The sequence below is a fragment of the Malania oleifera genome, chromosome 9, assembly GCF_029873635.1.
Source record: "Malania oleifera isolate guangnan ecotype guangnan chromosome 9, ASM2987363v1, whole genome shotgun sequence".
Taxonomy (NCBI): Eukaryota; Viridiplantae; Streptophyta; class Magnoliopsida; order Santalales; family Ximeniaceae; genus Malania; species Malania oleifera.
The window spans coordinates 2169007-2194597 of record NC_080425.1 but is presented as its reverse complement, the minus strand read 5'-3'; the positions used below and the strand labels follow the sequence as shown (position 1 = coordinate 2194597).

General features: G+C 37.4%; 1 protein-coding gene across 5 annotated transcripts in view; it reads right to left on the bottom strand.

Moving 5' to 3' along the window:
• Window positions 1-25591, bottom strand: part of LOC131163740 (tRNA nucleotidyltransferase cca2) — a 93335-nt gene that overhangs the window by 33904 nt on the left and 33840 nt on the right. For all 5 annotated transcript variants that reach the window (XR_009139105.1, XR_009139102.1, XR_009139103.1 and 2 more), the window contains exons 4-9: window positions 23261-23313; window positions 22916-22965; window positions 22709-22807; window positions 22331-22440; window positions 22018-22145; window positions 13108-13174 (exon numbers count right to left, since the gene is read on the bottom strand). Coding sequence is in view for 1 of the 5 variants with exons in the window: in XM_058120445.1 (XP_057976428.1) it covers window positions 13108-13174; window positions 22018-22145; window positions 22331-22440; window positions 22709-22807; window positions 22916-22965; window positions 23261-23313 (507 nt within the window). In the remaining 4 variants the exon portion in view is untranslated. The remainder of the gene's footprint in view (window positions 1-13107; window positions 13175-22017; window positions 22146-22330; window positions 22441-22708; window positions 22808-22915; window positions 22966-23260; window positions 23314-25591) is intronic.

Below are 25591 nucleotides of genomic sequence, written 5' to 3'. Positions count from 1 at the left end.
GGTAGCAAAACAGAATTTAGGTGAGTCCAAAGCAAGACACTTAGGTAATAAAGAAAGTTGGTGATGCGATCGAGAAGTTCAAAAAACCTTTAAGACAAAAAGAAAATGGTAAAAAATTTGGCAAAGTTGTAAAAATATAGAAAACCTTGAAAAGTATAAAGAAGCAAGAAAAAAATTACAAAAAGGTCACTAGTGAAGCTAAACATAGAGCTTATGATACTTTATATACTAGACTAGAGACAAAAGAACAAAGAGAAGTTTATAAACTTGCTAAAGCTAGAAAAATAAAAGGCAAAGATTTAGGTAATGTAAAATGTATAAAGGGCGAGAATGATAATGTATTAACTAAAGAAGAAGACATAAAAGAAAGGTGGGGGAGATACTTTGATAAGTTGCATAATAAAAATGAAACTGAAAGCTTGAACTTGGAAGTGACAAATGAAGAAAAGACTAAAAATAGGAGATTTATTTGCAAAATTGAAGTCCTTTGTTAAAGCTTGATATACATTATTGGCCCACAGCCTAAAAGTTTAAGCTTTTAGCTAAAATTTAGCAATCTAACATGGTATCAAAGCTAGTTACATGGAGGTACTACGTTCTAGTCTTGTTGCTCACAATTATTGTGTGGTGTTTAAAAAATTATTATGTTCCCATTCATGGGTGTTATTTGTCGTGTTTTTATTTCTCCACGTGCTGTTAGGCTGCACATGCGGGGGAGTATTAAATATTGATTAAGAATGTTGGCTGATTACGCGTCAAAACTGCGTAATTGGGCATCTTAACCCGGGCTTTACGGTTTATATTTTTAATTAAATGTCCAAAATTATTCAATATTTTAATAAAGTGCCAAAATTATCATTCTTGAGTTTTATTGTGCAATTTATGAATTTTTGGTAATATTTTATCGCAGGAAAATTTCTGGGAATCAAAATCGACACCTGTTCGTATTTCATGCATAACTTTTCCGTTCGAACTCCAATCGAGACGATTTAAATTTCTGGAGAACGAGGAAAGGACTATCTACAACTTTCGTGTTTCGAGTTTTACAAGAAATGGGCTCCAAGAGGGTCATATTTGGCTGAGAACGCAGAGAGCAAAGATGAAGAAAAAAAAAAAGAAAAAAAATATAATAAAACCATGTTTTGATGTGACCCGGCCATGCATGGCCGGGTCGGGTTAGCTACCAGCGGGTCATAGGGTTTTTTTTCCCCTATCCTATTTATACCTTCTTTTCTTCCCTTGTTCAGTATGCCTCCGCGCACCCTCTGCACTCCCTCTCGTTCCCTCACCCTCTCTTCTCTTCCACAGCCTCCCTTGGATTCCCCGCTGCAACTCCTACCCGCAGCCCCTGCTAGCCAACCAAACACCAGCAGACATCCAGCCGAGCACCTGCAGTTGCCGTGAACAAAACTAAGCCAGCCAAGGCCCTCCTCTGCTGCACCAACTCCGGCAACATCTCAGCCTTCACTCCAGCCTACTGCAACCACCAGAGTAAGACACTCCAGCGGCCCCTTCGGCCTTACACAGTAGGAATCAAGCAGGTCCCGAGTCCGCGCACCAGCCCACGGCCACTCCAGCAGCTACCAGCAGCCTGCTGTCACGCCAACACCAGCGCAGACCCGAGAGCACAAGCAGAACACCAGCAAGCAGCAGCAGCCCTCAGCAACTCCACCCGAGTCCCTGTTCCACTCCAGCGGTAGCAGCAGGTCCTCTGCAACTTGCTGAAATTTTCCAGCAGCCAGCAAAACCCTCTCGGCCAGCCAACTCCGCAGCCTCCTACTGCAGAACAGAACACATCCACAACAGGCCCCTGCTCTCTCTCTTTCTTTTATCTTTTCTCTTTTAATATTGATATAGGATAGTATTGTTTTTTTATTTACTGAAGGTATTTAAAAAGCTTGGATTTTGAATGTTTTATCTTTGCAATAGTTGATTGTTTGATTATTTTTGTCTTTGGTATTTTATTTTATTAGTAGATTTAGTTGGAAGTTCATATTTAATTACGCTTGGATTCATATTTAAATTAGTTATTTTTTTCTTTCCAAGATTTAATTTTTGTTTCGATGTTCGGTTTAGTCAGGACCGGTTTTATCAAAGTTCGTATTTTTCTTGTGTTTCATTATCGTTCAAGTGTTAGGGTTGTTTTAATTTGTTATCTTTCGTTTTATTGATGCAATGAGCTACCGTGGAATTGATTTGACTCGAAAATTGTGGATTGCAAGCATGAGTGGCTAAGTTCGGTAACTTGGATTGTGGGTCGATGTCGTTTGCGTTCCATGGTTTATTAGTTTCCCTAAAATATTATTGCTAACCTTTTATTTGGTTGAAACCGAAAATTTAAGGCATCGTTGATAAATCGCTGGCTCTTATTTCTTGTTTTGTTGTTGACGTTGGGCACATCAAAACCTTGATTTAATCTAGGATTTTCGTCAACTAATTTACACGACATTCGGTTGATGCTTAATGAGAGTTTGTATTTTCTTCCGTTTGGATGTAGCAAATTTACTCGAGCTTAGTAATAAAATTTCATCTTATTAATGCCTTGATTGGATTAACAAGAAGAGGAGTAAGGCCTAGGGAATTAGTAGATGATGGAAGCAAGCAGACATTGACCCGTAATCCGAGTATTTGGTAAATTGTTTCAGTTAATCCGTTTAATTTGATCGCGTTAGTAGGTTTACATTTTTGGAGAATTGATAAAATTTCAGTTTCATTTTGATAGTTTACTCAAGCTTCTCTCACTTAATTTATTGTTTTCAAAATCGTAAAAGACCAAAAAGATTTTCAAACCCTATTTGACAGCAACAGGAGTTCACTAAACTTACATAAATACTTTGATACTCAGTGGTCCCTGTGGAATACAATCCTAGACTCATCCTTGATACAACTTGACACTTCTGCACTTGGAAGCACAACTCAGAATGAGTCATTGGCCCACAACCTAATAGCTTAAGCTTTTAAGTAAAGTGGTAATCTAACATCCTCGAAGTTAAGATGGCTTTAAAACAAATGAAAAGTGGGAAATTTATCGGACTAGATAATATAACAATTGAAGTTTGGAAATGTTTAGAGAATAAAGGAAGTATATGGTTAACTAATCTATTCAACACTATTATAAAAACCAAGAAAATGTCGGAGAAATGGAGGAAAATCACATTCATACTTTTATACAAAAACAAACGCTATATTCAAAATTGTAATAACTATTGCAAAATTATGAATATGAGTCGTACAATGAAACTATGAAAAAGAGTAATTAAACTAAGAATAAGACTACAAATGAGGGTTTCAGAGAACCAATTTGGTTTTATGCTAGGGAGATTGACAATAGAAGTTGCTTATCTTTTAAGAAAATGAATGGAAAAGTTTAGGAACAAGAAAAGGGACTTGCTTATATTTTTTATTTACCTAGAGAAAGCCTATGATAGAGTACCTAGGGAAGTTCTTTTGGTGGCTTTTAGAAAAGAACGGAGTACGCCTAGATATATTGAGGTTATTAAGGATATGTATGATAGAATAACGACTAGCATTAAGACTATAGGAGAGGAATCTAGAGACTTTCCAATCACAATAGGTGTACATCAAGGTTCTATTTTGAGTCCATAGCTTTTTACTTTAGTGATTGACGAACTCACTAGAAATATACAAAACGAGATTCCTCAACGTATGTTGCTTGCAAATGACATTGCCTTGATTTATTAAAGTTGGAGTGGAGGTGGAATCTAAGTTAGAACATGGAGAACCACTTTAGAGTCTAAAGGTTTTAGGAGTATTAGGAATAAGACAAAATATATAACATGTAATTTCAGTTAACGTAAGCAAGAGTATTGAAGAGAAGATTAAACTTAATAAACAAGAAATTAATAGCATTAATAGATTTTGATATCTTGGATCTATTATGCAAGCAAAAGAGTAAACTGAAAAGGATGTAACACATAGAGTTATAGCAAGTCCAGTAAAATGGAGGAGTGTGTCAAGCATGTGTGATTGTAGAATACCCTTAAAATTTAAAAAGGAAAGTGTTATAAGATGACTATAAGGCTAGTTGTGCTTTATGGTTCAAAATGTTGGGCAACTAAGCAACATGTACAAAAAGTAAAAGCTAGCGAACATATATGCAATAAACAAGGCATAGCACCAATCAAAGACAAGATAAGCAAAAGGCGGCTTAGATGGTTTGCGCATTTGAAATGCAAGCCTAATAATGCACCTGTGAGGAGGAGTGAGTGAATTATTGTTTCTGGCATCAAAAGGAGTAAGGTTAGGCCTAAAATAACTTGGAATGAAGTAGTGAGAAATGTTTTAATATCTCTTAATCTAGCAAAGGTAAATGCTCTTGATCGAGTGAATTGGAGGAAAAGGATTCATATAGCCAACCTCACCTAGTAGGACTTAAGGCTTGTTGTTATTGTTGTTGTTGCTGCTGTTTTAAATTCAAGACTATTAAATTTTTATTCACTATCTCATTCCAAATTATTTTAGGTTTATCCCTACCCCTTCCATTGCCTCTTACTGTAATTAATTCATTCCTCCTCTTCGGAACATATTTGGCCAACATTACACGTGCCCAAACCATTCAAACTGCCCCTCCCTTATCTTTTACAAGAACTACCCCTAACTTACCGCAAATATGTTCATTCCTTATTTTATCTTTTAATGTTATCCCATTCATCCACCTCAGCATTTTCTTCTTGGAAATTTTTACTTTTTGGGCATGTTGTTTCTTAATTGCCCAACAATGTAATGACTTTCCTTTTAATTTTTTTAAGAGTATTCGACAATCACACAGCACATTAGAAGCACTTCTCCATTTTATCCAACCTGTTTAACTCTATGTAGTACATCTTCTTCAATTTCTCAATCAACTTGAATAATAGATCCAAGATACAAAATTTACTAGTGTTATTGATTTCCTGAACATAAAATTTCATATTTTCTCCAATATTCCTCCTACTATGACCAAAATTACATTTCATATATCCTAACTTATTTCTACTTATCCTAAAAGCTCTAGATTCTAAAGCTTCTCTCCAAAATTCTAACTTAGATTCTACTCTACCCCTAGTTCATCAATCAAGATTCAAGACAGTATCATCTACAAATACCATACACCATAAAACCTTATTTTGGATACCCCTTGTAAGTTCAGCCATCACTAGGACAAAATGATAAGGGGTCAAAGCAAATCCTTATGTACACCTATTGATTTTGGAAATTCCCTAATCTCTCCACCAATAGTCCTAACACTAGTCATCACTCCATCATACACATCCTTAATGACTCATAAGTTTAATTCCATAGTATTATTACAATTTTGAATATCTCCTTTGTTTTTGTATATAGGTATTCATTCACTTGCATTTTCTTAGTTTTAACAATTGTATTAAATAAATTATAAACCATATGATTCCACTATCACCTAGGCATTTCCAAACTTCAATTAGGATGTAATCTGGTCCTATAGCTTTTCTCGTTTACAACTTTTAAACGCAAACTTCATTAACTCTAATTTTGTGAATAAATCTCAAATTTTTAACATTTCCTCATTTGTCAATTCTAAGTGTAAACCTTCTACTTGATTTTCATTAAATAGCCTATTAAAGTGACATCACCATCTTTCTTTTCTGTCTTCTTTCTTAACCAATACACTATCAAGTATCATCCTCACTCTTTATACGTTTTACATTACCTGAGTCCTCGCTCTTTTTTTCTTTAGCTCTAGAAAGTTTAAATATCTCTTTCCCCTTCTTTTGTGTCTAATCTAGCACATAAATTATAATAAAATGTATGTTTAGGTTGACTATCTTTCTTGCATCCTTTCTTGACTCTTCATTTTTTTTTTATAGAAGAAGAAATTCATTAGATAAAGATAAAATTTACAAGCAGGAAGGAGAACATCTTAACAAAGTCTAATAATCCTCGGGAAAACCAAAAAGAAAATTGCAAAAATAAACAATGACAAAAAACTCTAGACGCCCTTAGAAGAGACTTTCCATCGCGTTAAGCTCTTGAAGCACACATTACCTCAAAATTTCCATAGCCCATAAGTCATAAAGAAACCATAAACAGAATATTTTCCCACACCAACCAATACAGTAACTTTTTCTCTGCAAATATACGCGCATTACGTTCCTTCCACAAGCCCCAAAACACTACAAATATAGCACAATTCCACAATGCAATTCCTTCCTTCTTCCTCAAAAACCCCACAAAAGAAATTGCCAAGAACTACTCCATTGTTCTAGGACAAACCCAGCTTTCTTCAAAGTAATTGAATAACCTGTTCCAAACACAGGGAAAGGTGTAAAACACACTGAACAATTAAAGCACAGCAATATCAAGAAGGAGATCCATTAAAGGCCTCCTCATCTGCAACAAGTCATTAGTATTCATCCTATTAAGAACAACATTCCATATAACGTTGCAAATAGGAAAAGAGGAATTTGTCTTAACCAAGAATTCAAAGAAAAATTTACAAGTATAGACTCCCGAAGAATCCAATTACCAATATCGGCTATATCATTTTTGGAGGATACACTACAATTATTCAATATAATCAATAAAGAAGATAACTCAATAGTTTCCCTATCATTCAAGGCTCTCCTAAAATGGAAATCTCAAAAAGGTAAAGGACCGTCCAACTCTACTCTAATGAAGAAATGGGATCATTTTCCCCTAAGCTAAATCGCAAAAAGTGAGGAAAGGAGGTGGAGAATACAATATTCCCCATCCATGGATCTTTCCAAAAACGGATATTACAACCCTTCCCCAAAACAAATTTAGTATGAGGAATAAAGTGAGGGTAAATCTGAGATACAGCTTTCCACGGACTCTATGAAAAGCATCTAAAACCCAAATTAGTATCCCGTCTCGTGTTTCTAGACACCAAATTTCCAAGACCCAAACCACCCTCCTTCTTAGTCCTACAAACCACCTCCCAACTCACCAAATGATCCCTAGAACAAGCTACATCAAACCAAAAAAAAATCTCTCATAATTCTCTCAATCCTACTAGCGACTCCCATTGGAATTTTAAAAATAGAAAGAAAATACAACAGAATACTAAAGTCTGAATTAGAGTAATCCTCCCTCCCAAAGAAAAAGGGCTCCCTTCCACCCATCTAAACGCTTAAACGCTCTCTCCACCACAAGATCCCAAAAACTAGATGATCTAGGATTATCTCCAAAAGGAGCCCCTAGATAGGACAATGATCAACCCAGCTCAGCAAACCAACCTTCTATGGCTAAATCCCTAACACGCTTTGTAGGCATGTTACTAGCTACAATACCACTCTTACCCATGTTAATCTTTAGCCCCAAAACCTTTTAAAGATTTTAAAGTGCCCCAAAATATTAATGGAAGAAGGCTTATGATCCTCCATGAAAAAGTTAGTACCATCCACAAACTAAAGGTGCGACACCGTGATCTCCTTCCTGCCCACTTTAAGGCCTATCACTAAACCTCTATCCACAACCCTTTCAACCATTCTACTCAAAACATCAGCCACTAGCTCAAACAAGAATGGAGAAAGAGGATCTCCTTGTCTAATCGCCCTCATGGCCTTGAACCAAGATTTGGGCATACCATTCACTACGACCATAAAATTCACACTAGACAGACAACCTTTCATCCATCAATGCCATCTCTCTCCAAACCCCTTCCTCATAAAAATCTTATTCATAAAATTCCAACTCACTCTATTGTAGGCTTTTTTGAAGTCCAACTTAAAAACAAGCCCTTTTTTTTTCCTCGTCCTCACATCCTTAATGGTTTCATTCGCAATCAGGATTGCATCCACAAATTGTCTACCTCTAGGCCTTAGAAATAGTCTTATCAAGCACCACACTTAACTTCTTAACTAGCACTTTGGTGATTATTTTATAAACACTCAAAAAGTAGACTAATCGGTCTATAGTCAGAGGTCTTAAGAGACCTACTTTTATTAGGCACCAAAGTTATAAACATAGAATTAATACTCTTACTTAAAACCCCATTCCAATAAAATTCATTGAAAACCTTTATTAGGTCATTTTTCACCACCACCCAACAATCTTGATAAAAAACTACATTAAAACCGTCTGGCCCAAGAGCTTTATCCCCCTCCATCCCAAAAACTGTAACCTTAACTTCCTCTTCCTCAAAAGGTTTCTCTAACCAAGCTATTTTATCAATAGGCAAAGGATCCCATTCTAATCCTTCCACCATCACTCTATTCTCATACTATTCAATATACAGATTATAATAAAAAACAGTGATCTCTGAGGCAATTACATTAGGATTCGAGATAATAACCCTCCTACCACATCAAATTCCGTAATCAAATTCTTACGCATTTTCTATTGGCTATCCCATGAAAAATTTTAGAATTATAGTCACCATATCTAACCCATTCAAGCTTTGTCTTCTGTCTCCAACTTCTCATATCCTTAAAAATTAGCTCTTCCAATTCATTCTTTCGAGAAACCTTTTTAACCTCTTCCTCCCTAGAAAAGATCACTCCTTCCTTCCGTACTCTTCAAACTCTCCTAGAATAATAGACTTTTTAATTCTAATGTCTCCAAACACCTCCCTATTCCACACTTCCAAATTTTATTTCAACCTCTTCAACTTCTTCGTAAATCTAAACCCTCCCATCGCCCTTCCTCTTCCTCACTCCACGAGTCCCTAACCAAGGTTTGAAAGGAGCCATACTCCAACGACATATTCTCGAACTTGAACCAGGTGGGACCCTAAGCCACTTTCCTAGATTCCAACAAGATAGGAAAATGATCAAAAGTGGGTCTAGGTAGCCCCACTTGAGAAAGATTCGGAAACTCCTCCCAGTCAATGGAAAACAAGAACCTACTGATTCTACTAGAGGCCACCCTAGCCCCACCCACCAACCACGTAAAATTAGCATGTGCCCAAAGGAAGATCCCTCAACCCACACTCCCTAATAACCAAATCAAACTTATACATAGAGACGTTAACTCTGCCACCCCCTTTTTTCCCTAAGGGAACCTAACAGCATTAAAGTCACCTCCCACTAACCACCTAGGCAAGCATAACCGAGAAACAAAAAATAACTCATCCCAAAAATTTACCCTAAGAGTAGGTCTAGAAGGACCATAACAAAAAATAACTCATCCCAAAAATTTACCCTAAGAGTAGGTCTAGAAGGACCATACACGAGGAAATCCACCATCGATCCCTCTCTCTAATATCAAGCAAGGCAGAAAGAGAGAAAAAGCCACTAAATTGTACACTCTAGTAATAGACCTACTCCTAGTGTCCTACAACACTAGAATGCCACCCGCCGCGGCCCCAAGAAGGAATAAAATCCCAATCCTTACACCACTCTTCCCAAATACCTCTTAACTTCCGCCCCGTTAGGGGTGGCAAAACAGGTTAGCGGGTCGGATTTGGACGGGTCGTAAATGGGTAGGGGTTCAACTGGTTTGGGCTAAGGTTGACCCATTTACTAATGGGTGACTAATATATAAAGTCAAACCCGTCCGTTTAATAAACGAGTCATAAACGAGTACCCGTTAAGAATCCGTTTTTCATAGAAAGTTGACATATTTAAAAAAAAAAAACAGCACTTTTTGTTCATCTATTAATATTTTAACAAAAAAACATAAAATGTCAAAAATAGTACATCTCTTTAATTAATATTTTTTAATGTAATATACATACATACATACATACATACATATATATATATATCAAATTAAACGGGTTACCCAGCGGGTACCCAACCCAAACCCACCTAACCCATTTATTAAACGGGTCGGATTCGGGTTGAACCGTTTATAAACGGGCCGCCTTCTGCTAAACCTGAACCCGATTTCAACAAGTGGGTCACAAGTCACCCGCTGAATTCAGGCCCATTTTGCCACCCCTAATCCTCGTCTATTAACTCAAGCTTAGCCTCCTGGATTAGGACAATATCGGGGAAATTCCTTAAAAAAACCTCCCTAATCAGACTTCTCTTCCTAGTATCCCCTAGACCCATAACATTACAACTAATAGTCTTCATAGTCTAACACGCTTACCCCTTTCCCTATTCCCTTCCTCCCTAATATTTAGAAGCAAATTTAAAATTTCGTTTGGGTAGGAAAGTTGGAAAAGCTTTCCTGATATATCAATATTCTCCAACTTTCCTTTCTGAATCCCTCCTTCCCCTCGTCAGCACATGGCCAGTGACTTCTGCGAAGCATCATCTCTCTAGCTGCCTCGAACCCCCACTCTGCTCCTTTTTAACATCTTGTGGTTAATTATGTTCAAGACACCACAATTTAAGCATCTAAATACAATCTCCTTGCCTTGTTCAGCTAAGAGTTGCAATAGAGCTTCGAAGAAATCCCTCCAACCTTCATTGTTCTTACCCTCAGGGGCACAAATAAAGCTTCGTTTTACTCCTGCGATCCCCTTTTCAACTCGTAGGAAACTTCCTTTACGATTGGGCATCAGATTGATCGAGACCCAGGATCCTTCTCCTTGTTGGTATAACCGTATAAGCCTCCTCGAGAAAGCTCGTCAACTCCTCGATTTCCTTCACAAATCATCCCCAATAACTCAACGAAACATATAAGTTCCTCTTTCTTTGAAAAAATGTGAGAGAACTTTCTCCTTACAAACTCCAAAATTTTGAAGCCTAAAGGCCTGAGGCGATTAGCAAAGAATATTTTGTGATCGACCCAAACTAAGGAATCTCCTCCCCCACTCAAACAGCTCCTTACCTGATAAGCAGCTAATCTCACCCATTCTAAAATAGCACCTCCAATCGACCCGAGCCATGAAAAAGCCAAAAGCCAACCTCTCCGAACCTAAGACTATGATTCGCAGTTGGGTAATCTCCGAAAGCCAAGGATAATTTTTTCGTGAAGGGAGTTGAAGATCTGTTGGGATCTTCTGAAGAAATTCAAAAGGATTTTCTAAAAAAAGGATGGAAAAAGGAAGGAAAATGGGACTCAATAGATCTTCGCAGAAGGACACTCGATTAGCTGGATAAATGATCAACTATGATAAAGTTAAACGATCACTCTCTATCGTTAATGGAACAGCGCGAACCCTGTGGCCAAGGATGACTTGTCGAATGCATAGTAGGGACTATACAAGAAGATGACAAGTCTCATTGTTGGCTATTAGGTTTGCATAACTACTTTGGAAATACTTCTCCTTTTATCTTCTGAAGGTATAGAATCAACGATTCGATTCAAGGTCAGGATGGTCAAGAAACTAAGATTCAAACTAGAAGATAAAGGGGGAAGGTTGCCAAAAGTAGTTCGGCATTCTGGTTGTGGCAAAGGGTGGCAATGTCATGAAAGATGGTCCATCTTCATTCAAAGTTTTCCATGGTTTTTTTACGTTTATGAAATATTTTATACTAAATTCCTTTTGTCTCTATGGCTTTTTGAACGTCTTGATCCCGCCACCAACTATTTGTACTATATGAGAATCTTTCTCCTAATTTACCTAAAATTTCTTTTGTTATCTTTTTAATGGAGCTAGCTATCCTACTCCAAAGAGTGTTTGTGTCCAAACCATCGCCTATTGCCAATCACCATCTTTGATCATTTTATCATTAAATTTTATTATATTTTCTCCCTTTAAGTTCCACCACCTAGATCTCTTGCACTTATTTTTATATTACCCTTTTTCTTCGATTTTTTAAAACATATATCTCATAATAAAACTCTATGTTGTGCAATTAAGCTTTCACTTAGAATCACTTTGCAATCCTTATATTATAAAGATTCTACCCTCCTAGTTTATAAAAAATCTATTTGACTTTTATTTTGTCCACTTTAGAAGGTTCTTAAGTTTTATTCTCTTTCTTGAAGCAAACAGTCATTTAAGATCATATGACATGGAAAAAGTTTAAGATCACATCCCCAACCTCTTTTTTATCTCCATATCTATGTCCTCCATGTATCCTCTCATAAACTTGTGTGTCCATTCAATTAACAACTATGAAATTTTTCTCACTCCCCAATATCCCTTGTATAACACTATCCACATCTTCCCAATATTGTCTCCTTAAGTTTTCTGCTAAGCTTATTTGAGGAGCATAAGCATTAATGATATTTATTATCTCTCGGCCTAAGACCATTTTTACGACTCTATTCCATAATCTAATGCTATCTTTTAAGTCTCTATTTACAATGATTCCTACCCCAATTTCTTTCTTTTTCTTACATTAAAATCAGAGTTTGAATCATGATTTTTTAATTTTTCTAGCTTTCCCTTGAACCCACATAGTTTCTTGAATGCAGATTACATTAATTTTTCCTCTAATCATTATGTCCACTATCTTCATGCTCTTACCCATAGCTCCGTAAGCAACTAGGCGTCCCCATATTCAAAGTCGCTAACCTAATCCTGATCTCCTGAACTAACTTCTTTATTTGCCCACATCTATAATGATGCGAGAACCTTTGCATATATAACATTGTACCAAGGAGCTAACATGGCATGTTGCTTTAAGGTAACAACCTAGACCATTGTCGCCGATTTTTCGCTACACATGAGTGGTATAAATGCAACACATCACTCATAGGGGATGCCCCAACGAATAGCCGGTAAGAATTCATATCATAGAGATCTAACAAGTTGTATGCTCACCGTCATCTACCTAACGCAACCCTCCTCCTTTACCCGAGCTTGGGACCGGCTGTGTGTGAAAAGATTAGGACAATGATTAGGACATCTAATGGAAGTCTCACACTGCCTTCAAAAGTCTTATCCCCAATGTTGTTTGTTTTCTTATCTCTTTTAGGATAAAAAATGAAGGCCATAGACAAATTTTTTAATTTTAAATAGATTAAGCATCAGGTCATAAAGATATCCTTCCAAAATAATAGTAAGAAAACAATGCCACACAACCAAGATTCACCTTTCCACTTGTTCCACAGCAAGTCACCATACTTTTATGGGATGATGCACCCTATACAACCATTCATTTAAGAAACTGTTGGTCACTCAAGTTCATAGTCACGGCCAAAAAGTGTTCTCCCCCTCTTTTTCGCGCACACAACCACAAACAAAACCATTTCCCATGACAATAAACCTTTGATAAAGTTGGAAACTTCAATTTAAAAATGATATGTAATAAAAATACTTACATTGAAGGTGGAGCATCCGATCAGTTGAATAAGGTTCCACAAAGCATCCATGTAAGCAAGACAAATCCTATTTAAGAGACAGTAGGAAGAGATTGTGAGCTTAATACCAAGGGAGAAAAGATTTGGTACAAGAATAGGAGATATTAGAGCATTACAATGACAATAAGAAGAATGTTGAGAAAATGTATGAAGAAAAGCAAAGATATTAAGAAGCATGTTGACATAATGTATGCAAAAAAAACATACAGCACATTTGATACATTGCTTGAAGCATAGTTTTTTTATATTGAGTTGAAGCCTTGATTGACTATATAGTTAACACTCACAAAATGTAGCACATAGGCAAGCACCCAAATGCTTTAAGTTCATCTCACCCTAAGAAGAATTTTCCTAGAGTAACTAATCAAAAAAACTTTAGAAGTCAACTCAAAGAAATGTAGGAACCTGGGGAATCTCCAACTCTAGAAACCGTAGTTTTCTAAATGAAAATTTTCATGTAAGGAATTTAATGATGCATGGATATCATCCATGTCAACTGCAAATTCTAATTCGGCATAGAAATTTCTTTTTAGTTGTTCTCCTTAGCTGGGTGTGGTACTGTATAATGGCATTTGACTTATCTAGGAGCACCATTGGGTCATCATAATCCTCAGTCGATTGGTTTCTAGAACCCTATGGTGAAGAAGGTGTCAAGGCAGTTGGATGGTGGAAGGGTGTTTCATCCCATATCAACTTTTTACTATAAAATCAAAGAGAATTCACCTCCAAGGGATACCTTCACAACCATATAGCCCACAAGGCAAGTGTTTAGACAACAAATTACCAACACCCAACCCAACATCTTCCTTCAACGTACGCACAACCTCCCACCTTACCAAATGGTCTCTCCTCTCCCTTACACCTAACCAAAGAAAATCCCTCATAGTCCTCCCAAGTATTTTGAACTAGCCCTCCGAAAATCCTAAGCAGAGATAAAAATACAGCACAATGGTAGAAAGGCTAGTACAAATGGAAGAATTTCTACCACCTTAAAAACAAAAAACAAAACAAAAAACAAAACAAAAAGAAAGCTCCTTTCCAACCATCCAACCGCTTAGCATTCTTAGACACCACTAGATCCCAAAAGGTCAAAGGAGGTCTTGCCTCCCAAAAGAACTCCTAAATAGATCAAAGGCCACTCAAGATGTCTCACTTTCTCTCTCACCCCCTTTTGTCTCTTCTCCCCTCCCACGAAACGATTCTCTCTCCCTTTGAAGCATACATGATATGGAGTCTTATTCTCTCTCCCTCTGAAGCATACATGATATGGAGTCTTATGCAATAGGTCATGTTGAATCGGTTGATCCAAATCGAAGAAAAATCCTTCAATCTATGTTTGGATAAGGTAAAGAGTTATCTTCTCTGCTTGTGGTCAAGAAAAACATGGTGTGCAGCAGATACAGATTAGGTTTTCGAAAGAGGCAATTTCTTGGTTTACTAAAGGGTGGGTTGTTAGTGTTTGGCTAGACAAAAAGGGGCTACCAGAGTTTCCGTAAGGCAATCACACAATAAAGGATGTCAATTAGGTGGACTAAGGTGGGAAAGTTTATGGAGTTAGGGTTCGGCGGAAAAGAAGGAAATTTGTATGGTTCATTCCTAATGGCACAAAGGGCAAAGGTTTGCAAACCTTTGCAAGCGATTTCTACGGGATTGTGAAGGAATTTGAAGACGTAGTTACAGATGACTCAGCACATCCCTGATCACGGAGTCAACTGGTATTGGAAGGTAAAAGGGTGAAAGTGTGGGTCGTGGTAGTCAATCTTGCTTTAGAAATCAAAGTATGACGGGTGAGAGAGAAAATCGGTGTTGTCAACATGGAGTTGTGATGCAATTGAAGAAACTTGGGTTTTCAAAGTCAAGAACCATCACAAAATTACCGGAATCATTCAATTAGAAAGGCAACGAAGCTAGGGTTTTGGCAGGATCAACAATCTTCTCAGACGCAAATAGGCCTGCATTAGGAGATTTCAAGTAGGAATTAGTCGAGCAATGTTTTTTGTCTGAAGTGGGCTCGAAGGAAGGATATGATCCCTTGGGCTTCATGGAGATGGGCAAAGGTGGTACTTCCTTGCTGGAACCAAAAATAGGTTTGCCCAAAATTTTGTTCTTAGAACCCGGAAGCCGAGAACTGGGAAGGAGGACACTGTACCTTCTAATAGCACCATACATTCCTAGTCTACAAATTTCTAGCATATGAGTTGACTTCATAGAGTATTGGAACAAAAGATTAGCAGTAAAGAAGATTCGAAACAAGATTGCGGTGATAAAAATGCAACAAGTTTTGAAGCGGGATTAGAAAGTGATGTGGAAAAGAGTAAAAAATTAGAAGTTTCTTTGGGGAGAGGAAGTTGATGGCCCTTGTAATTTGAGCGTAGCAAGGTTTATGCTCGTCAAACGGGAGTTCATATTGGTGCTGAAATGAGGAAGGTGTTTGAAGATAAGAGAGAAAAATCCGGTGAGTCGGTGGCAAAGTTATTAAAGAAATATTCTAAAGGAGAGCTTAGTATAGTGGAAGATTTGCATGCTAAGGCGAAGGCTGGATGTAGTTTAGGGTAAGAAAAATAGGGAACAAATGAAAGGGACTTCTCAAATTCAGAAAGTGATGATATTAGTGAGTTTGATTGTGGTTTTTTTTTTTTTGGGGGGGGGGGGGGGAGGGTGAGAGGGCTGTTGTTGGATGAGATTTGAGAACAACGTGGATATATTTTGTATTCTTGTGAAGAGATTGGGAATCTTATGTCCATCCACCCCGTTGGAAGGACTTGAGGGAGTTTCTATCTTTGATAATGATCTGGTTAACAGTTTACAGCGAAGGGATGGAATATTGCCTACACTCGTGGAGGTGGTTCCTAAGGACTTAGAAGCACAAGATCTTTTGGGTAAAATAGGCTTAAAGTTGACTGATCTTTGGAGGAAATTAAGTGCACATGGATGGTGGCAAAAGTTGAAAGTTGAAGGACAAAGGGAATCATCGAAATATGGAAAGGGATTGAAAAGGGGTTTCCTTGGTTAACATTGCATAGTTGTTATTTGTTAAGGGGTTGAATAGTGTTTCTTATTTTGTTTTTCACCTTTTTTTTGGGTCCCAGCACATTGTATCTTCCCTTCTTTCTATCTAATAGAGCTTATTTTTTTTATCAAAAAAAGATCAAAGACCACTCTAATACACCACAGCCAGCTGGGAAGGTCAGCTCCAAAACCATCTCAGGACTAAGACTAACAAGCTCAACACCACTTTTACCCAAATTAATGCTAAGAACACAGACTCTCTAAAAATTTTGAAAAATAGTGTGTTAACAAAAAGAGTCAACATGTTCATCTAAGGAAATAATGATGTCGTCAGCAAATTGCAAATGAGACACTAGAACCTCCTCCTTACCCACTTTAATACCGCTCACAACCCCCCTATTTATCATTCTACCCAAAATAAGCATTAGTTGGGAGTTCTAGGTTAGGGTGCTTAAGAGGAAAGACTTTGGAGTTGAGTGGAGGAATTTGATTAGGACATGTTTATGTAATGCTTATTTTTCAGTAATTATTTTTTTCCTTTTTGATAACAAAAGAATATATTTCATTGACAAGAGGAGAATTTACAAAAAGAAGAAAAAGACTTTTCCCGTCAAAATTCTGGAAAGATCCAGAAAAAGACAAAGACTTCTCCCATCAGTATTATTAACGGGCAGCCTAAAGATTGGTTTACTTCTACTAGGGGAGTAAGACAAGGGGATTATCCCCACTTCTAGTTTTAGTAAGGAGGAGGTTCTAGTGTCTCAAAATAAGCATTAGATTAGAAACCCCCTAGAAATGGGAATAACAGATCCACTCACCTAACTCCCTTAGAACTCCCAACTAATGCTTATTTTACTAATTCAAGCAGACCTTTCTTCACCTTACTTTAACCACCATCCAAGTGAATTTCTTTTCCTTCAGGATCATATAGCCACAATCCTATATTGTCCATAAGTTGTTGAGCTTCAATATCCTTTCCACTAACCCCCTCCACTTATGTGTGCACAATCCAATCCCTACACTGTACATACCACTCTTTACCCAATTCATCCTCCTCGAGAAATGATACATGTGAAATATCCCCAAGGAAATAAGTCAAAAACATATGTACACTGTTCACGAACCTTATTCAAAAATAATCACCAACCACATATAAAAGCACTACCAAACCCAACCTTATTTTTTGATACAGCAATCGCTTTCTTTTTCTTAGCATGATTTCCTTCACTATCCTTCTCACCTAAATCTTACCTTTCAACAATTCTTAACTTCTTCTTTAACAAAAAAGCTCCCTATCTATATTTTTTTAAAAAAATTTACCAACCCACACATGAGAAGGAGTTCCTCTTATCAAGCCTCTCTTGCTTCATTGTCTAAAGAAAATTTTTTATTATAATAGAAGAAAATATATTAAGAGAATGTCCAATCATAATGAAGGTACCAAATCCTCAAAAAGAAGACAAAAAAACAAAAGCAAAAACTCAAAAAAGAGAAGAAAAAATAAAATCGAAACAACATATCTGCTATTATCAGCCAAGAAATCTAAGATGAAGAAGGGTCAAAGGGAACTAGCTAATTTGAAGTGTTCAGTGAACTAAGATGGGAAGGGATTATAGAGGGGATTTCTTGGCTAGTGGGGTCTTAAGGCTGCTTCTTGTTGTCGTTGTTGTCGTTGTTGTTGTTGTTGTTGTTGTATCAGTCAAGAAATCCCCTTTTAATCTCTTCCCATCATAGTTCACCAAACACTTCAAATTAGTTAGTTCCCTCTAACCCTACTTCACCTTAGATTTGCCCCCAGCAAGCCTAATTTCATTTCCTCCTTGATCATACAACATAGGGCCCAAGTCATCCAACAAACTTTGAATTTCAATGTCTTTCCTAGAAATTTCTTGGACTACAGTAGGTAAAATTTCATCCTTAACCTTATGTTCACCTTTAGTAACCTCATATCATCAAACATATCAACTCCCTCTAAGCCTTATAAAGGAGGATGTGGCACATAAGATAAATCTCTAAGGCAATCAATGAAGAATTAAAGGAAAATTCATACTGATCCTGAATATGATCCAAAAGTAAAACCTCTTTCACATTCAAAATCACTAGCCTCTACACTATCCTCATCCGAAACATCTCCCCATCTCTTACTATCCTTGCACAATTTGGCCCTCTCACTGATTGGCTCCTCCACTATACTTAGAACACCTTTGGAATCTCTCTTAATAGTTTTATATGTTTTCTCACCTGATAATCTCACATATCTCCATTAAGTTTCCACCCTTCAAAACCCGTTTGCACTTCCGTACAGCAGGCATAAACCTTTCCACTTTTCGAGTCATCCAAATTGACTCCCTTACCAACTAGATTTCCAACTAACCCATAAACGAAGTCATGGTTTTCAACTCCCAAGAATTAAGATTCTTGGGGGGGAACCCCCCTTTCATCCCTAAAACTTCCCCAATTATCATTCTTCTCCAATTGAGGAGAAGCAACACGGCTTCCTACTCTTGTCGCCTGCTTTTACTGCTATCGAACATCATGATGATTGCCGAGGATGTTGTTCAAAGAGGAGCATAACTTACGGCCAACCAAAACACCTTGTACCTCGTTCAAGATGAACGCAGTTCACCTCGCTTCTGCTATGAAGAACTCTGAACTCTCATAACCTCACAAACCTTAGGTAGATGGGCTTCCTTATGCTCAGGGACCTATAAAGACTTCTAGGCCTGCCCATTTAATTGACGTGTATGCACTTTTTTGTCACCCAAGCCTTGTCATAATTCATAAAATTGCTATTGGGCCTCCTTAACCAGCGAACCCAGCAAAGGGTTTTTAGTTTTGCTATTTTTGAACAGTTGACCCAAGACTATATTAATCGAAAAACGAGGCCCAACCCACTCAACCCACTCAATAGCTCAACCAGAAGAGATAACCTAACCACTATCAATTCATCGTGCGTAGCCTACTGAATGAACTTCTCTTGCATGCTTCCCCCACAAGAAGCACAAACAACCTCCAACACAGTTAGAGATCGATCAACCTCCACCATCACCTACACTTCCAGAAACGATCTAACTCCATGAGCAATTTTCATTCTTCTTATCATTTGCTGCATTAGAGCCTAATCGACAAAAGCTCTCAAAAAAACCAAAAGCATCCCCAAATCGAGACCATCCACCCCTTTTCAGCCCTTTAGGAACAAAAATCGAATACCTTTAGACCCTCCATCCATGCCCTATTTCCTTGAACCTCCCTGCCCTAGTCGCATGATTCCCACCCAATAGTCGACATAACCCACTCAGAATCTTCAAAAATACTTGCTCAACTTACCAACAAGAGACGAGAACCCTTGAGTAAACCATGAAGTCTCAGCTGAAAGAGTCATACCCAACGATTGCACTTACAATTTTTTAAAGAACAAACAAAGCTCCAACTTTCCCTACCATATCCAATCTCAATCGAAGGACTTGCCTTTGATCTGTATTGAACAAACCCCCACCATCAAATCTTACAAGCAACATGATATCGAGCGAAAGAGAGATGTGAGATGAGGACTTTTCGCACGAGAGAAAACCATCGCGAGAGTATAATTACATAAAAAGGTGCCTAAAACAGGGCACTGCCGCACTCTTTGATGAGTATGCACCTTGGAAGATCAACCTTATTGCATATCTTACCAACATTAACTCCCACATTAATACCTCCAAATCTATGTTGTGATAACCACACCCTTCAAGCCACGGAAAATTTAAATTACTTGCATAAATTGCATGGTTGTTGCTTTTGCTTTTTGTATTGAATGGGTCCATACTAAGCATGTTGTGCATTAAATATGTTAATTGACATTAGGAATTTCATTTAGTTTATTAGCAGTAGACGGGGTGTAGATGAAAGAAAATTAAGAAACAGTGTCTCAAAACATAATAACATAGGAGTTGGGGAAGAGTAAATAAATAGAGGCATGCTAAAACCAAGAGGGGACACTTAGTGTACAGGTGGCAGCACCAAGGAGCCCTTGTTTCCAGCTGCTGCTTTCCTACCCCGTTTCCAGCCCAAAGGAAATGCTTGGCAGACAGCTGCCACTGAGTTACGGCTGTCCTAATCCACTTCTAGAGATGCATACCAGCAACAAATGAATATACAATTAAGTTTTGCTGTAAACCCAAGCTCTAGGAAGAGACGGGGGGACGGAAGCGCAAAAACACTACAGAAAATCAGGAAATTCAGGGAAATCAGGAAAAACAAAGTAAAATTCAGAGAAACCAAATTGGAGAAGCTGATATTCAAGGTAGGTGTTCTTAATTTTCATTTAATTCATCTAGGATTTTGGGTATTCAAGGGAAAAAGAATAGAAACTTGTATGGAATTGAATCTTAAGAAGGATGGATTTTAAGCTTGCAATTTCTAACTACTAGATGGCTACACATATGTTCTCCTGGGTTTTCATAGCTGCATGTTTTATTTCAGTTGGGAAATTTGCATGTGATCAATATTGATCTTGTAAGGATGATAGTTTTACTTGCAATGGTATAGCTCGTGTGTGCATCTATTGAATTGTTATTATGTGAAATAGCTAGCACTGTGTATGTTGTTTGTGGCTGTAATATTGTGAAATTTGAGAAAGTAGGGATTGTTTCTCCCATGGGTGAAAGGCCCTAAACCCAAAAGCTATGGTTTGGCCAAGCTAGAATATGGCACTTGTTTGAGATAGCACTACTATGTTGAAATGATGTTGAAACGTGAGTTAATTTGAATATCTTGTGATGGTAACTCTAGATTCAGGAGACTGCTCAGAATAAGAAATGTGTTCATGAAGTATGATTATGCAAACATATAAAGAAATCACAATTTGAAATAGTGAAATCCTTGTATGAATCAGGCAAAATTAAGAATGTCTACTAAGCTCGTGGTTGCTAACCCTATTTCCTTTTTCCTTTTTTTTTTTTGGATGAAAAAAGAAGGTATATTAGATTGAAAAGAGAAGCTACAACCAGTTCCCTCCCCCCCCACCCCCCCAAAAAAAAAAAAAAATTTATAACAATTTCAGGTTCGGACTCAAGAAAAGCCCCACTTGTTAAGTTTTCTGAGAGACTCCCACTTTTGACATGTACTACAAGTTGGCAAGATGATACTAAGCATGTGTTTTATTGGAAAATATACATTTAGTCTAGGAAGTGTGGAAAATGTTGCATATAAAGTACAGCCCAATGTGAATAACTTGTCAATGAAATAGAAACCCTTTTTATTGCAATATGAAATATAAGCATGAATCTTGTGTCCTAACAAGTACTCTTTCTCGACTCACTTATTACTTGTAGCCAAATGATGATTTTTGCAAGCAATTTCTTCTCTAGGCCTGGTATCTCCATCGGATTTTGGATGGAGTCATGGCCGGTCATGTATCAAAAATAGGGGCATGACATACGCAGCCTATATAGGCTAGCCCTTGCAACTTCAAACTTTTAAATCAATAGAAAACTAATTTTCCCTCACCAGCCAAGAGTTTCTAAAACCAACAGCCTCCAAAAGGAATTTCTCCTGACACGTCATCAGCCAGCTTCTCTTTCTTGCACCACTTGACCCATCAAAAAAGGCTTCATTAAACCCACATAACCCCCTTGACCCATCAGCACAAATCCACTTCCTCTCCACCTGCACATCCACAGAACCCTGCCCAATTATAACTCCTTTTCCATTACATGAGCCTTGCCACAATTCAAACCCTCATGTGAACAAAACTAGCCATTACCCAAAGCCTTTGGACTAGCAACATGGACCTCCAAATTGTTCTAGCCAATGACATGGACCCCTGTATAAGTATCTTGGTGTATAAAACTACACTAACAATACATGAACTAAACATACCTATCACATCCTTCGGATGCTGAAGGCTCAAAATCAGGCGGAAGGTTGAAGACAGCCCAAAATAACTTCAAATCACAAATGTAAGTCATTGCTTTAACTGGCTGGTTACCAGAGATCATGAGATCAATCTGCATAGAACATAAATACAAGGGGAAAAGGAGTAATGCTTAGTTTCATGTTCTATACAAAAATACTAAAGACTATTTGCAAAGGAAAACAGAAAAACAAAAAAAAAAAAAACTTGATTTGTGCTGCACAAGCGAATATAATACAGCGCCTGTCACTCGATACATATGCAAGAGACTGAACATACTTCATGACCTATACGCTCTCTGCTAATCTTCTGAGCAAGAGCAGCTATCACCTCATCACTTGCAGCCGCTTCCTTTAAATCTTCATCTAGTACGAATTCAAATCTTGCACCTATATGACCAGAAATTAGCCAAACATGGTACAACATGGGGAAAATTAGGAGGTAGCAATGGTCAAATGTTACCATCAACCCACACCAGTTTTAAGACGGGATTTTTTCAATTGACTGAAGATCAAAAATAATTATGTAAAATAATTACCTTAAAAAAAATTATGTAAAATATTGCCAATATTAATCGACTCTCACAGAAAAAAGAAAGAGAACAAAATAATCCTCCTTAAGAAACAAAGAACATATATAACAAATAAATCGAAGTACCAAATCGGATAGCACGAAGAACTCTTAGGGGATCATCCAAAAATGTATCTTTTGGAGGTAAAGGTGTCACAATTTTTCCAGCCTTCAAGTCTGCAATGCCTGCGCTAACAAAGAGAAAGGTGAGCAAAACAGTAGAGATGTTTAGATGTTCTGATCAAGTAATTCTGGGAAAGAAAAATTCATAAACATGGGCAAACTTAGACTAACCACGTCCAGTCAAGTCTTCAACTGAACCAGTGTTTATGTTGTAAAACATGCTGTAGATATAAAAGGATACTGTCAGAAAATTACAAGTGAAGCCGAGCTATTCATAAATGAAAAAAACATGTGCTGGAGCCACAAGGGGCAATTGAAAATTATCAGCTATGTCAAATTTCATTGACAAACACTCAAGCAACAAATAACCATGGTTGAACACCCATTAACCCACCTCCAAAAAGTAGGATGGGGAAAAAAAAAAGTAATGTGAATTATATAAGAATATCTAAAACCAGCAGTTGAATAATAAACCCAAGAAAATAGTAGAAAACTACAATGCTAGATATATATCACCTGTTAATGGTCAAATCCCTTCGATATGCATCCTCTTCTGCAGTGCCAAACCTCTGTATGACATGTATAACCACAAATAGTGACAGATTCAAATATCTTAAATAAATTAAATGCCATAGATCATGCATGTATGTGACCCACCCATGTATCTAGGTGCAGTGTAGCGAGAATCAGCTCAGATAAGTATCAAGTACCAATAACCATGTGTTCTAGAACAAGCAAAATCCATCCACTCCAAAAAGTAGTTATGTTATACGTATCTATGAATCTCTATGCCAGTGTGCTATGCCCTGTTCCTATTCTTCTTACATAAGAGAACTAAATCTCACTTAATTATATGCTCTTTGATTCCTTCCATTACTGAGCAATCCTACAGATCAGATATTAAGTAGTATCCACTTCAGGAAAAGAAAATTTATATTTAAAACAGAGACCCTCACAAACAGTTGCGAAATAGAAAGCACATACACAGTAGACTCCCTATGATCTTCTAAAAAGAAAGAAGTATCATCTGCAAATTGAAAATGAGAAGTCACAACCCCCTCATTCCCCACCCCAATCCCTCTCACAAAACCTCTACCTGCAGCTTTAGAAACCAATCTACTCAAAACATCTACCACAAGAACAAACAAAAGTGAAAGAGCATCTCCTTTCCTAACCCCCACCCCTTGAAGCCCTAAACCAAGATCTAGGCCCTCCATTAATAATAACAGCGGAAGAAACATAAGATAAACACCCCCTTGTCCAAGATTGCCATCTTTGACAAAAATCCCTTCCTTTCAAAGAATTTATCAGGAAAGTTCCAACTAACCCAATCATAAGCATTTTCAACATCTACCTTAAAAACAACCCTTTTATTTCTCCTTCTACGAACATCCTCAACAATCTCATTTGCAACTAAAATAGCATCCAAGATCAGCCTATTCCTCACAAAAGCACCTTGAGCCTCTAAAAAGTTATCTCCTATCACAAAACTCAGCCTCTCAGCCAAAAACTTAAAAATGATCATATACATGTTAGTCACTAAATTGATAGGCTGAAAAATTTGCAACTTTAACAGACCTACTCTTCTTGGCACCAACAGCAACAACAACAAAACCAAGCCTTAAGTCCCACTAGGTGGGGTCGGCTATATGAATCTTTTTCCGTCAATTTATGCGATCATGGACCATTTCTTTTGACAGATTCAGGACTATTAAATCCTTACTATCTCATTCCAAGTCATTTTAGGTCTACCCCTACTCCCTGTACTACCCCCCCATAGTTACTAACTCACTCTTCCTCATTGGCGCACTATGTGGCCTACTTTGCAAGTCTCCATACCATCTGAGTCGTCTTTGTGATCGTAGAATACCCTTAAAATTGAAAGAGAAGTGTTATAGGACAGCTATAAGACCAGCTATGCTATATGGATCGGAATGTTGGACGATGAAGAAACATAATATCCAAAAAGTAAAAGTTGTCGAGATGAGAATGCTTAGATGGATGAGTGGTATCACATTGAAAGATAAATTAAGGAATGAACATATTTGCAGTAAGCTAGGTGTAGCTCCTATAGAAGATAAGATAAGGGAGGGACGACTCAGTATAAAAACTTGCAACATAGGCCACATAGTACACCAATGAGAAAGAGTGATTTAGTTACGATGGGAGGCAGCAGAAGGGGTAGGGGTAGACCTAAAATAACTTGAGAGGAGATAGTGAGTAAGGATTTAATATCCCTGAATTTCTCAAAAGAAATAGTCCATGATTGCATAAATTGGCAGAAAAGGATTCATATAGCCAACCCCACCTAGTGGGACTTAAGGCTAGGTTTTGTTGCTGTTGTTGTTGTACCACTAATCCATCTAAGCATTCTCATCTAGGAAACTTTTACTTTTTGGATATTCTATTTCTTTGTCGCCCAACATTCATATCCGTATAGCATACCTAGTCTTATAGTCGTCATATATAACTTTCCCTTTTAATTTTAAGGGTATTCTATGATCACAAAGCACACTTGAAGCACTTCTCCATTTTACCCAACTTGCTTTAACTCTATGCATTACATCATCCTCAATTTCTCTTTCAGCTTGCATAATAGATCCAAGATATCGAAATCTACAAGTTCTATTTATTTCTTCATCATCAAGTTTAACTTTGTCTCCAATATTCCTCCTACCATTACTAAAATTGCATTTCATATACTCTGTCTCATTTCCACTTATCCTAAAGCCTCTAGATTTCATAGCTTCTCTCCATAATTCTAACTTAGCCTCTACCCCACCCCTAGTTTCATCAATCAATACAATATCATCTGTAAACAACATACAACATAGAACCTCATTTTGA